The sequence below is a fragment of the Alternaria burnsii genome (genome assembly GCF_013036055.1).
Source record: "Alternaria burnsii strain CBS107.38 chromosome Unknown 744, whole genome shotgun sequence".
Classification (NCBI taxonomy): Eukaryota; Fungi; Ascomycota; class Dothideomycetes; order Pleosporales; family Pleosporaceae; genus Alternaria; species Alternaria burnsii.
Genome location: NW_024066119.1, coordinates 158,015 through 170,099, shown reverse-complemented (window position 1 = coordinate 170,099; position 12,085 = coordinate 158,015). Strand labels below are relative to the sequence as shown.

Sequence of the window (12,085 nt, the reverse complement as noted above, 5' to 3'; positions counted from 1 at the left end):
AGAAATCTACGAGTTTCCTTTCAACGCAACCGCCCTTCCCCTCAACCTTTGCAAAGCTCAATGTCCGTGATGGTTATTGAGACAAAGTCGTTCTCCAGCGTTCTGTTCAGTACACGATACTCTTAGCAGTTTACTCCTGCCTCTCCCGCCAATGATATCGAGCCAGACTGTTGGATATGTCTACGCAGATACTTTGAACACAAAGAAGACGATGGGAATGCCGGTGACGCAATACCTGAGTGTATACCCATCAAATTGCCATGCAGATATATCGTCGGTCAGTACTGCTTCGAAGAATACCGAAGCACCACAAACATAGAGCAACGTTTCATGTGTCATCAAAAGATTCTTCCTCGAGGTCCTCAAACAAGACTTGCTACTCTCCTAGGCACAGTATGTCAAACATGATGAATTCAGTGGCATGAGCGCAGACTACGGATGACCTTGTTCGACATGGAACTCGAGGATGCATCAAGCATCGAGATGAAGATGTATGATATTTGTGTACTAACGTATCTCGATGTTTTCATCGTCACTGGATCACTTGCACACGCATTACACTGATACACAAGCACAAGAACGCTATTTTTATGGTTTGGGTGAACGTTGCTATAGTCACGCCATGTGGGCCATCGGTGCATCGTTTGTGTCCAAAAGCTTCGGAACGTGGTCAGTAAGCCATGTCTTGACGAGTCACGGTTGGGTGTCTAATCACTGGATAAGCCGCATCATCTTCACTAACCATCCGTTTCATTAAGAATTACTCATCATTCACAACTACCACTGACACATTCACCAAACGTTCAGCGCAGCAGCACCGGCAAAGGCGAGAAGCACAGAGCCCTCGATTCCGTATTTGGTAGCCGCACCAGTGCTCTCAGGCGCAGACACAGACGCTGAGGAGGAGCCACTAGCAGCAGACGTAGCCTCCGAAGCCGAAGCCGAAGCCATTGTGTTGGTCGGCATGACAGATCCACTGGGGGTCATCAGACCTGCACTGGCACTCCTTGTTGTAGTAGCGATAGTGCTACCGCCTTGCGCGAACTCAGTCATGCTAGGAACAGCACTTCCAGCATCAGTCAAGAGGCTGTTTCCAGCGACAACAGTAGCGGAGAGGAACTTCACGTCGTCACTGGAGAGCGTCGCCGTGATAGGTTCACCGCCAGTGTCGTCGTTGCCGCCTACTTGGTTCACCGTGCAAGTCATTTCAACTGCCTTTTCGTTGTAGTCGCATCCGAGGCTCATTGATACGACGTCGGTCGACATCTGGGCTTGGAAGCGCGTTTGGGAGAGGATAGTGACATCGAGGCCTGGGCCCCAGCCACACTCGTCGCTGTCGTCGGTATCCGTAGGGCAGGCGATGTGGAACTCGGTAGTGGAGGGATTGACGGTGTTAATGGTCGCAACAGGGTCAACGCCATCGTAGCCTACGCGAATTAGACTTGATCTGTGCCAGTGTTGGGAACTAGAGTGACGTACCACCAGGGAAAAAGAAGCTGACGACGTCTTGAGCACAAGCCGCGCTTGCTAGGATGGAGAGAATAGCAATGGATTGACGCATGGTGGGTTTGGTGGGTCTACTCAGAAAGCAAGGATTATATTAGGGTATGGTAAACAAACTTTGCGAATGTAACGAACGACTGATTGGGTATAAAGGAGTGTGGTCGCAAAAACGAGTAACGATACGAGCTGAGGCTTGACGGCAGTGCCAACGCCTTTACGAGGAGGCGCATTGCTTCTTTTTATCTTCCCCTGAGTTTGGTATCGAAGCTTGTTTTGTTAGCTGCCGCGAAAGACCTTCAGGCTAGTGCTGATCTGCATTAGCCGTGTGGGCCATCTTGTGGGAAATGAGACTATGCCTTCGAACGAAGCCTATAAGCCAATTAAAATATGAGCCTAGTTCGGAGGCAAGCATCCGTGGCGTTGTCATATCCAAACTGCCGGTGGGACGAACTTGATAGAGGGTTTTCCACCAGCATGGTTTCCAGATGCTGTTGTTCTCAGGCCATTGACTCGTGACACTATGTCCGAAGACCGGGGCCCAGATGTACCAAGATGTTCCTTTGTTCGGGTCATGATTGTTCGACATTTGCATTCCGACTATATCGGAATGTAGTAAATGCCTTTAGGATAGTTAGGAGACCTATGCAGATATCAATTTGGGTGAGAATCTTCTTCATCCCTGATGGTTTGTGGATCCAATGTCCTTCTGAGACCGGCTTTGCGACTCGAGGAGCATATCATCGGCTATGCACCGCGAAATGAGACTGCGACGTTTTCTAGGCGACCAAGGCCGGAGTGACGCCAGTTTCAGGCCGACATTGTTGGACGATAACCTAGACTGCTAATCGCTCGTTATTTTCCCAAGGCTGCAGTATCGCGACGCAGATGACTTGTTGAACTCGTGTGTGCACTGGGTTCAGAGGGTTGTTGTGAACAAGTGGTCAAACAGCCTTGGTGATGCGGGGACATGCAGCAACAATCGGTAGCCTACCATCCCACAGCCTAAGAGGCGCACTGCGCGCACGCACCCTCTCATCCTTCTCTCCCGTATCTTTTGGTGCATTTCGCATCTCTGAGTAGACTTTGGTTTGTGCGGAATTCGATTATTGGTAGTACCATCAATAGTCTAGCCGTTGCGGACCCTGCACTGTCAAGCAACATAAAATGGCACCACCATCTTCTGTTGTCTCCTCTCGAAGGTCTAAGGGTGTCCTCGTTCTATGGGGATCGGTCGACCCTACCACAACTGAGGAGAACGCATTGAACGATTGGTGGACCAACGAACACCTTCCCGAGCGTGTATGCCTCCCTGGCTTTCAAAGCGCGCGCCGCTACCGCGCACTCGAACCCGAATATGGGCCAAACGAGTATCTAGCACTGTACGAAACTTCGGATGTCCAAGCTCTGGCATCGGCCGAGTATCTATATGCTCTCGACCATCCGACAAAGAAGACAGTGCAATTTATGCCTTGCCTGGCAAACATGAGCCGCTTCGCATGCGAAGAGATCTGGTCAGCATCCTCGCCGACTTCGATGTCAGACCAAGCGGAGACCTACGGATTGTTAATGCTTGTTTTTGAGACCAACAATGCGATGGATATTTCGACAAGAGTTATTGGTGACTGCCTCGGTCGCAACGAGCATGGCGCGCTGGCAAATGTAACGCGTTCTCAAATCGCAAGAGTAAATCCAGATATTACAAGAGCGGGAAGTGCAAGCAAGTCTTATGACAATGTCCGGTTCGATAGCTCGAGCGGTGGCGATAGCACAAAGACGGCTGGGACCTTCGTCGCACTCGTGGAATTTGGTAGCACTGCTGACGGCTCAGCACGTAAACTATCTTCAAGCAACGAGGCGCTTCGATCGCTCACCGCCACCATAAAGACTGCTGGGCTACAAATCCAATACATCAACACCTACACGCTCTTAGCCTCTCTCACCAGATCCCAGGTTGTGTGCTGACAGCCTGACACGACGTCTGCGCCTACGCCATGCTGGCCGCCTAAACTACGCGAAGCGCTTCCGGCAACGCGCGCCCCGTTTCCAGGCATCCAAGCCAATCGCGCACCCCATCTAACAAGGAAACACGAGTCGAGTATGGGAAAGTACCAAATTTGGGGTTTCGACATTTTGTGGCTGCAGGGGTAATCGTCCTAATTGTTCCTGAGGCGCAACCGGTGAAGATGCTAGCCCCTCCATAAAGAGCGCTGTAAGTCCCGCCTTGTCCGCTTACACCCGTACCATCTGTTTCTTACAATCACGAAAGACTCGGTATGCCTTCTATCAAGATGCCCTCTTTCGGCCTCGGCCTCCCACGCGATGCCTCTCCCCGTCTACGCATCATACAAGGCTGCCAAATCGCCATCGCAGCCCTTAGTCTCTTCGCCGTCTTCATCACGCTTGTCTTCCCTGTCCAGCGCAAGCTCTTCACTCTTAGTCTTCTCTATACCCCCATTTTGACTTCGGTAACGACAATCTTCCTCATCGTCCGAGAGCAAAGACGCGCCGCCGCCGGTACTCTGTCCAAGCAGAAATATGTCAAGTACCAGATCCTCAAGATGGCTGCTGCGTTCGGCATGTCCATCATAGGTTTCATTGGCCATGTTGCTAGTACGCCGACAGAAGGAGATGCTCATCGTGCGGGACAGCAGGGGCTGTGGATCAGTGGGGTCAAGATCAATAAGTGGCAGGGACTGCTGCTTTGGTTGAACTTCTTCAACTGGTAAGTCCTCCGCATCCAGGTATGATAGGTGTCTATGCTGACTGATCCGCGTGTACAGGGTCTTCCTTTGGGCTAGCTTGTTCTACTCTTGCTGCATGACTAGCAATAGGCATGGTGCTATCGCTCTTTCTGGCGAGGAGGCGCAGATTGGAGCTGATTCCGACTCAGCTAACGACGAAGCTATTGCTCGTGCTCTTCAGGCTCAGGATGGCAACTGGCAGGCATAGAAAGGCATCGTGAAATCGGCGTTCAAGTCGTCTTGGCGGCGAGTGTCGAGAGTCAGCAATTCGAGCGTGCCTAACGACAAGTGTCAGCCGATTCACTATCGTTCTTAGATAGGTGATACCATCAACGGCTTTTGGTGAGCAAAATGGACGAGAGTAGTCTAGCAGAGCAACGCGAACACGCTGCTTAAATCAGGCTTTTGGTAGAACCAAATTCGACATGTGACATTGCTACCTGCCTCTTCTTTCATACTGCAACAATCATATGTACTCGCACCTACAACACCAAAGCAACCCACCCGATAATACCAGCAACAACGACTGGTACCCTGATCGCATCAGCAGCATCAGTAAAAACCGGTAGACCTGGAGACTTAGAAGAGGTTGTTCCTACGCTAGTAGTGCTGAGTGGCTTATCACTAGCAGTAGGATAGGGGATTTGCGAGAGCACAACACTACTCTCTTCATCGGCGGTACTGCTACCCGGAACGACGACCGTGACGGCCGTGCTCGGTAGCTGAGGAACGATCCAGCTGCTGGTTTCGATGACGCCAGTTGCGGTTGTCAGAGCCAGCGGCTGAGACGGCATGAAAGAGCTTAGTTCGACAATGCCAGTAATAGTGAGAAGGCTGGAAGGAATCTGTGTGACGACGGAGACGGTACGAGTAGTCGTGATAGTGATGAGGGCCGTTGAGCACCCATCATCAGAGCTGACGTCGCTGAGCATTGCACTGGAAGCAATAACATAGGAGGACGGCTCAGGGTAGCCCGGGGATGGAGCGGGGACCGAGTCTAGAGTTATCAGATCCTACTACTCTATTTGGTAGATTGTAGCCACTTACACAAAAGTGACGTAGCGTATGGATCCTCGTTGTGAAGTTCAGATGGTGTCACGCCTCGGATATCTTTGGCTGTGACGAAGGCGACGAAGACAATGAAACAGAACGGGCACTTCATCTCGAGAACTTGCTGTGTACGTAGAAAACGTTGGTATAGTTTCTCTATCGGTAAAGGTGACTTCTGGAATGTTGAAGGGGCATGTATCAAAGTATCAAGCAGCGTGGTGCGGTAGAGCTATGCTAGAATATATACAGAAATTCAGACATCGCACGTCTTCGTCACATCATGATCCTTGCGCGCTGCCTGCGTGTTACCAGGCGACAGCGTGGCACTGAGAAAGGTACAGAGCACCAGACGGGAAGGTTTTCTCTTTTAGTCGATTGACTTCGATCTTCGGCTGTGCATACCACGCATCTGTTTCCTCTCGCATCATGCTCGTTGCACAATATTGATTGCCTACAGCGCTTGTACCGCCGACTTTGAGTAGTACGTATATCCAATTGGCTGGCTTGCGAAGTGTTGCTCTAAGCCAGGGGCTATGTGGCATATATGTTGTTGCATTCTGTATCAATAGTCTGTGAGAACTACAGCAGACACCGTCGCTCTGAGAGTGTACGACCGAGCAGCCGCCCGTAGCACGTGTGGAGTATCGTTGCATGACCAATAGTTCACACTGAACAAGAATTTTGTGTTGGTTAGGTCTCAGACAGAGATGGGACCTTGATAACGATGAGGCCAAATTCGTTGCACTCTGGTCAAGTAATTCCGCAATAGCACATTTAGCTTCCATGCTAGATTGAAAGTGAACGGTGTGGTTTCTGGTAGCTGCGTGCACACTCATGGCAGGTGAGAGTGCTTGGATGCAAGCACAGCACGCTTTTGCATCGTTCTTTGACATCATTGTGGAGTCCAAGTTTCGTGCAGAACAGGCTCCTGGATAACGACTGTCTTATACTCATCCGATGTAGCACCGCTGTGTAACATGACTTTCTTATATGAAGCCTGGTGTCTCTTGTACGAAGAGCGATTGCGTGCAAAGGTGCTCATTGTTGAGGTAATGAGGTTCGCATCATGAACCAGTCGATTCCGGAGTCATGTCCTCATGCCAGCTCGTGTAATTACCAGTAGGGCCGTCAAGGGCACTGAGGCTATGCTACCCCTGAGTGTTTACTGGTGTTTGGTACACGGATACCCGTCGTTGGTGGCGGAAAGAAAGGCGCAGAAGTGTCGACAGGATGCGTACGTCAAATCCTTGAGTAGTTTCATCTCCGCGACATCGTAGCTCGCTAGAGAAATTCAGCCTAGCTCTGACATACGACGATGAGCAGGTAAGTGAGCGGCCTCTGGCGTGGAGACATCATCTGCTCCTTCCAGATTTCTAGTGTTGCTTGAGACGCCACTGTCCCAGCGCCAGCAATTTTCATTCGCATTGCTGCCTCTCCTGTCTTCACCAGAACTGAGGTTATCGCTAGCGACGTTGTCGGGTTTCTTGTCGGCTTTAGACTTCCAAGGCGGCAGTTCGTAGTCGGGTATTGATGCACTGCGTGTAGAACTATGTCCAGGAACCCTGGTGCGAACATCTTCTTGCGAAAAGACGATATGCTCGCTACCAAACAGACCCCGGATGAGCGAATGTCGTTGCCGTGGCGCTTCTGCAAAGATATTGGTGCTGAACATGTCTTCGCCAGGTGAAGATGAGAAGGTCAATAGTAGTGAAGGGTCATTGTTAGGGTGCGGGTGGCCCAAGGCGATGGTTTTGATGAGATGCGCCATAGACATCTCGATGTTGAGCTTGACTAAGTATGCGAGCGGGTGAAACATAGCGTAGCTTCAAGGGTCAGTGAAACTGAATTTGAGAGGCTCAGGCATGCGCTAGACTTACACAAATCCGTTGGGGATACTCATCGCACCAATGATCATAACGTCTAGCAGGAGAGAGACAACGATGATACGCTTATTAAAACGGACCAAGCGGTTGTACTTGGTCAGACCATTCTTGACCAGATCCGCATTTACAACGCGGATGAAGTACCAATTAAGATACGCGTCGAGGAGAAGAAACAGCACTTTTTCGGTGCGGTCCCAGATGGCGTTGATATGAACCCATCTGCCATTATCAGCGGATATCGCGAAGCTTGAACTATGGAATTCACCTTGGGCTGATCTGAAGCCGTGCGGGCATCCAGATTATGAAAACGCTGATATTGATCAAAGTCACATAGATTGCGGTACCTATTATGAGACGTCGTCCTCTTACCCGATCTTGGAGGATGATACGAATACGATTAATGATAATTTGAGGAAGCAGCTGAATCTGAATGACCCAGCATAGCACTGCTGATGTCAGTCAAGTACAGATGCCAGGGCCGTGGTATACTTGCAGACAGACATGAAGAAGTAAAAGCTGGGCCTTATAATCCTCAACAAGTACAACAGACACTCGATAGAGATAGCCACCGAAGCAGCAATCTCCAGCCAGATCATCCAGATATATGCGCTAGTCCTTGGGCGCCGACATGATTTTGTCTGTCTAACGCCGATGAAAGATGCGGTTATGGCGAAGAAGTTGGCCAGACCAAACGCTGCAGCTGCCAAGGCTATATCGGTGCGGGTCACAAGTATGGGAGTATAATTGTCGCGGACAAATGGTCCCCAAGCAGTAAAACCTGGAGGTGCAGCGAACTTGTCGCCCATGAGGACTCTTAGGAGGCATTCGGTGCGGATGCCGTGGAATGCATAGCGAGACGTCAGGTAGAGCCCTGGGGACTATCAAGAAAATTTCGCTGCTTGCACTGATCGGTGGCTTGCACTACTGGGGAAATCGCGGAGCCAATTGCGCTACCCCACAAAGTTCAGGACGGAGATGTCCGGTGTCGCTTGGGGCTCGTGGACGTTTGTGCTATGCGCTGATAGGCGTTGCGATTCTGGTGACATTGAACGCTGCGCCACAGGATACATGCCAACATGAACAATGTGTATGGCACAATTGAATTGGATCGCTTGAGATGCCTTGAGCAGCGAGCAGCACTTGATGACGTTGCTTGTGTCGTCGATAGGAGTCGGGCGCACTGCCCGCCTGTGCTGATTGGATGAGCCATACTTGAGACGTGGTGGCTTTGGTTTGCTTCTCCTCAACATCAGCCAAAACCATCTCTGTGCGTGGTTTAAGGTTGCGGAGCTCGGTGGTTTTCATGCTCCATTGCGCCTCCGGCCGAGCGCGCCAAGTATCAGTCACATTTGTTGTCATTGCGTGGAAAAAGGCAGTCGCAAAATCAAGTATCAACAACTTGCTAGTACGGATGAGTGTGACTGCGGTTCAGCTGCCAGAAAAGCAATATGTAGACGGGCGACAGAGCAGCCCATCTCGTACTCTGCGCTTTGATCGTCGCTGGCACCGAGAGTGCGGAAGAGGTGACGTATGTCAAGATCGGCAGTACTCTGCTAGCGCTGAATGTATCTTACATAATCGACGAAATGATCTTTCCCTTCATTAAGACATAACATCAGGCCCATGCACGTATTCCCCGCTATGAACACGGTTCGAGGTAGCTTGAGAATATCTTGTTCAATACTACATCACGAACCTCGGCTTACATTCGTTGGTATGCAACAGCAAAGTTTTCACCAAAGAATTACCAGGACATATAACAACCAATCTTTGGCAGCCGTAAAGTTTCACTGAACGAAAGATTAACAGTTCTAGATTCACTATTTTCTCGACCGCAAACGTTTATGTCTAGCTGCACTATTGGCCGCTCTCAGCTGATCCATCCACTTCTTGTTTTGGTATCAGCAGGTGGGCTGATGTTCATCTTCGTACCGCCTCCTGCGTGTGCCCAGCTGTGTCGTGCTGGTGCCTATACCCTAATACGTCCGATAGGAAACACAAGATGGCTCACCACGATCGAGACGACTGGGTTCGCTCACCGAATGCGCCACAAAGTTCTTCATAGTTGTATCCTCGCTTGGCAACCTTGGAAATCTTCCGCCTCGTTTCTCAATACCTCAAAAAGAAGATCGTGCAAGGAGCTGGAAGAATCAAACTGACAAGTCGATATGGTGAAATGGTGGGGAGAACAAGCATTTTCTGCATCTGGAAGTCAATACGCGAGGCGATTGTGTCAGATGTCTTGCCGCATGGCTATGAGATGACATGCCAGATATGGAGGCTTCATCGTGTAGAAATTCTTCATTCCTCTAATTCTGAATATTGGATGGCGAAGGAAAAGGTTTGGACCACTGACTTACTATCAAAACAACGATAAGAAGACGAACTGCGTGGGAATACTTCGTGGTGGTTAACACCCAAAGGCTTGTACCTCTGGAAGCTACTAGAGACAAAACTTATAGTCCTTAGCTCACTCGTACTTGAACTTGGAGGCAAATTGCTTGCAAGAGAAGCGAAGCCCGACGTATGGTGCAGAATCATCGGATTAGACTCCTTGGGGACAGCGGCAAGAATACGTTTGCGCATCTTGCTCTGTGACTTGGCGGGAAGAGATAAGAAGTCGGCAAGGCAGGCTGGTGTGGCTATCTTGGAAGGGAATGCTCAGCTGCCTTAGAAGATCATTGTGCTTGTCGGGCAAAATTCTCCTAGGCAAGGTTCGGCTCGACTTCGCTTTAGTATTCAAGATTTACGAGGAAGAAGATTACAAGTGTATTGTATTGGAGTGTTGACCATCTGCCGATGACAGAGAGGGTTGCTCTCCTTACATAGGTAGAGAGCAATAGATTATAGGCCTTTCGAAAAGCTGCGCACGCAATCATATATAAATGAATGCACTTGTCTCTTTCACTTTTTCTTTGTTGGTCCAGATGGGACTATCATCGCTTACTGTGACAGTGAATCCGTAACTACAAGTAATGCAGGATGATATTTCACGTATTAGCGAATTGCTACGAAAGAAAAACAAATATGAAAGTATCCAGGAAGCAACCGTAATAGCAGGTGATTGTACAATGATAGAAGTGTCTACTCTGCCTACTCACATCACGTTGTGGATTCGATTAGAGCTAACAAATCTGTTCTTTCAATACGAATTTAGGTGCGTTGGACTTGCCCTGTCGATTATCTGCCGACAACTTCACGAGTCACTGCACACGTATTGGGAGCTGCAGTCTGGAAAAGCATATACATAGCTCATGAAATAAAGGCGCTGATAGAACAGCAATACGATGTCTCAAGGGCCTTCTTGAGTCAAGCCAATCACTATATTCATTGTTCAAATAGCCAGGAGTTCGTCTAAGTAAGCGTTCCGCGGGCGTCAACAGCTACTCGGGTAGCATACCGAGGGTTTACTATTTGGGTTACCAATCGGAGAGAATAGTGGAGAAAGTGATCAGCACGGCATGCACGGTGTGCTATTTTACTACCAGACTCGTGTAGCGTGCTAGCTTCTACCCATGGCACGGAACCAAGCGAACGCCGAAACCACCAGTCATAGGTATGCAATTATCATTCACAGATAGAGCGGAGAACAAGCCGGCGGTCGAAGAGTTTTACTACAATGTGCTCATAGGCGACTCGGTAGATGAGGCGCTTCGAATCCGCACTGTCATCGGATAGGCTGAGGGCTAAGCAGTGGCCCAATACATCAACGTGCTAGTTCGCCACCGATGGTTGTAAGACATTGTACCTCTCACATCAGCTACGGGATACCTTCAATACACGCACCCTCGGTAATTGCATTACTAGGTCGCTGCTTTCCTCGCAACCTGTTTCTACCACTATGGCACCGCAAACTTCGATACCTCCAGCTGCCAACGTGCTTGGCACCATTGGCACAATATGTTGGTGCGTCCAATTGGTACCTCAGATATACAGGAACTGGAGAACCAAGTCTACTGTGGGACTACCCGAGTCCATGATGCTTCTATGGTCTATCAGCGGTGTACCCTTTGGTGTGTATGCCATTACACAGCAATTCAACATCCCCCTCATCGTCCAACCGCAGTGCTTCTGTGTGTTGTGCGGTGTGAGTTGGGCGCAGTGTCTTGTATATAGCAGGTAAGTTCCGGTACTAAGACGGGCATGCCTTTCGAAAATGCAAAACTGACAGAAACTAGGAAATGGCGGACCTGGACAGCCTCGCTCCTGCTATTTTCGCTTCTGATTTGCTTTGCAGGGATAGAAACTGGGCTTGTATATGCTATTCGAAAGCCATACTCGAGAGGTCTAGAATGGCCAGTCCTATTGATTGGCATTGTCGCTTTCCTCACCCTTATCGCAGGTTATATGCCTATCCCATTTGAGCTGCTCAAAAGACGAGGTCGCGTTGTGGGTATTGATTTCGTATTCTTGGCCATCGACTGGAACGGCGCATTCTTCTCTCTGATGGCTCTGGTAGCCCAGAACGAGTTTGATGTGCTCTTTGGCACGATGTACGCACTATGGTATGTGCTAGTATAGGGAAAAATCATTCGGAAAGAATACTAATGGCGTGTAGCTGCGCGATCGAGATGAGCATGGTTGCTTCACATATGATTTGGTTAATCCGAACTCGTGGGATCCGTAAGCGCGCAAAAGAAGCCGGAGAAACTTTCGATGAGTTCGAAGAGGGAGTCGAATGGCAGGCCAAGGGTATTGACATTGAGGAGAAGGTTAGGCACTTCTTTTCAAAGAAGAAAACCGCTGAAGAGGATGGACTTCCTGTCATAGGTGCTGCAGACGCACTCGCGAACCCAGAGGAAGTAACTCCGAAGACAGTGCCGAACGCAGTCGTATGATGTCAAGATGGAGAATACGAGATTTCCTCGCCAAACGCCAACTTCTACATCGAAAAAAAATACTTGCAAT

At 49.6% G+C, this 12,085-nt stretch overlaps 6 protein-coding genes across 6 annotated transcripts; 3 read left to right on the top strand and 3 right to left on the bottom strand.

The window, feature by feature from the left end:
- Positions 1 to 792: 792 nt before the first annotated feature.
- GT037_008529 (uncharacterized protein) lies at positions 793 to 1,561 on the bottom strand (the record flags this gene model as incomplete). The annotated part of the gene is made up of 2 exons (XM_038933576.1): positions 793 to 1,427; positions 1,480 to 1,561. The coding sequence occupies 2 exons, from the start codon at positions 1,559 to 1,561 to the stop codon at positions 793 to 795; spliced, it is 717 nt and encodes a 238-aa protein (XP_038783541.1).
- A 1,106-nt stretch (positions 1,562 to 2,667) lies between these two features.
- GT037_008528 (uncharacterized protein) lies at positions 2,668 to 3,465 on the top strand (the record flags this gene model as incomplete). Its single annotated transcript, XM_038933575.1, has 1 exon — positions 2,668 to 3,465. One exon carries the CDS (start codon positions 2,668 to 2,670, stop codon positions 3,463 to 3,465), a length of 798 nt encoding a protein of 265 aa, XP_038783540.1.
- Positions 3,466 to 3,776: 311 nt separating this feature from the next.
- Positions 3,777 to 4,452, top strand: GT037_008527 (uncharacterized protein; the record flags this gene model as incomplete). Its single annotated transcript, XM_038933574.1, has 2 exons — positions 3,777 to 4,225; positions 4,284 to 4,452. The coding sequence occupies 2 exons, from the start codon at positions 3,777 to 3,779 to the stop codon at positions 4,450 to 4,452; spliced, it is 618 nt and encodes a 205-aa protein (XP_038783539.1).
- Positions 4,453 to 4,726: 274 nt separating this feature from the next.
- GT037_008526 (uncharacterized protein) lies at positions 4,727 to 5,406 on the bottom strand (the record flags this gene model as incomplete). The annotated part of the gene is made up of 2 exons (XM_038933573.1): positions 4,727 to 5,241; positions 5,292 to 5,406. 2 exons carry the CDS (start codon positions 5,404 to 5,406, stop codon positions 4,727 to 4,729), a joined length of 630 nt encoding a protein of 209 aa, XP_038783538.1.
- Positions 5,407 to 6,585: 1,179 nt separating this feature from the next.
- On the bottom strand, positions 6,586 to 7,983 carry GT037_008525 (uncharacterized protein; the record flags this gene model as incomplete). The annotated part of the gene is made up of 4 exons (XM_038933572.1): positions 6,586 to 7,117; positions 7,172 to 7,396; positions 7,443 to 7,623; positions 7,728 to 7,983. The coding sequence occupies 4 exons, from the start codon at positions 7,981 to 7,983 to the stop codon at positions 6,586 to 6,588; spliced, it is 1,194 nt and encodes a 397-aa protein (XP_038783537.1).
- A 3,002-nt stretch (positions 7,984 to 10,985) lies between these two features.
- On the top strand, positions 10,986 to 12,015 carry GT037_008524 (pq loop repeat protein; the record flags this gene model as incomplete). Its single annotated transcript, XM_038933571.1, has 3 exons — positions 10,986 to 11,296; positions 11,356 to 11,682; positions 11,736 to 12,015. Coding segments are annotated over 3 exons (918 nt in total), but the record flags the coding sequence as incomplete, so codon positions are not given.
- Between the last annotated feature and the right edge of the window lie 70 nt (positions 12,016 to 12,085).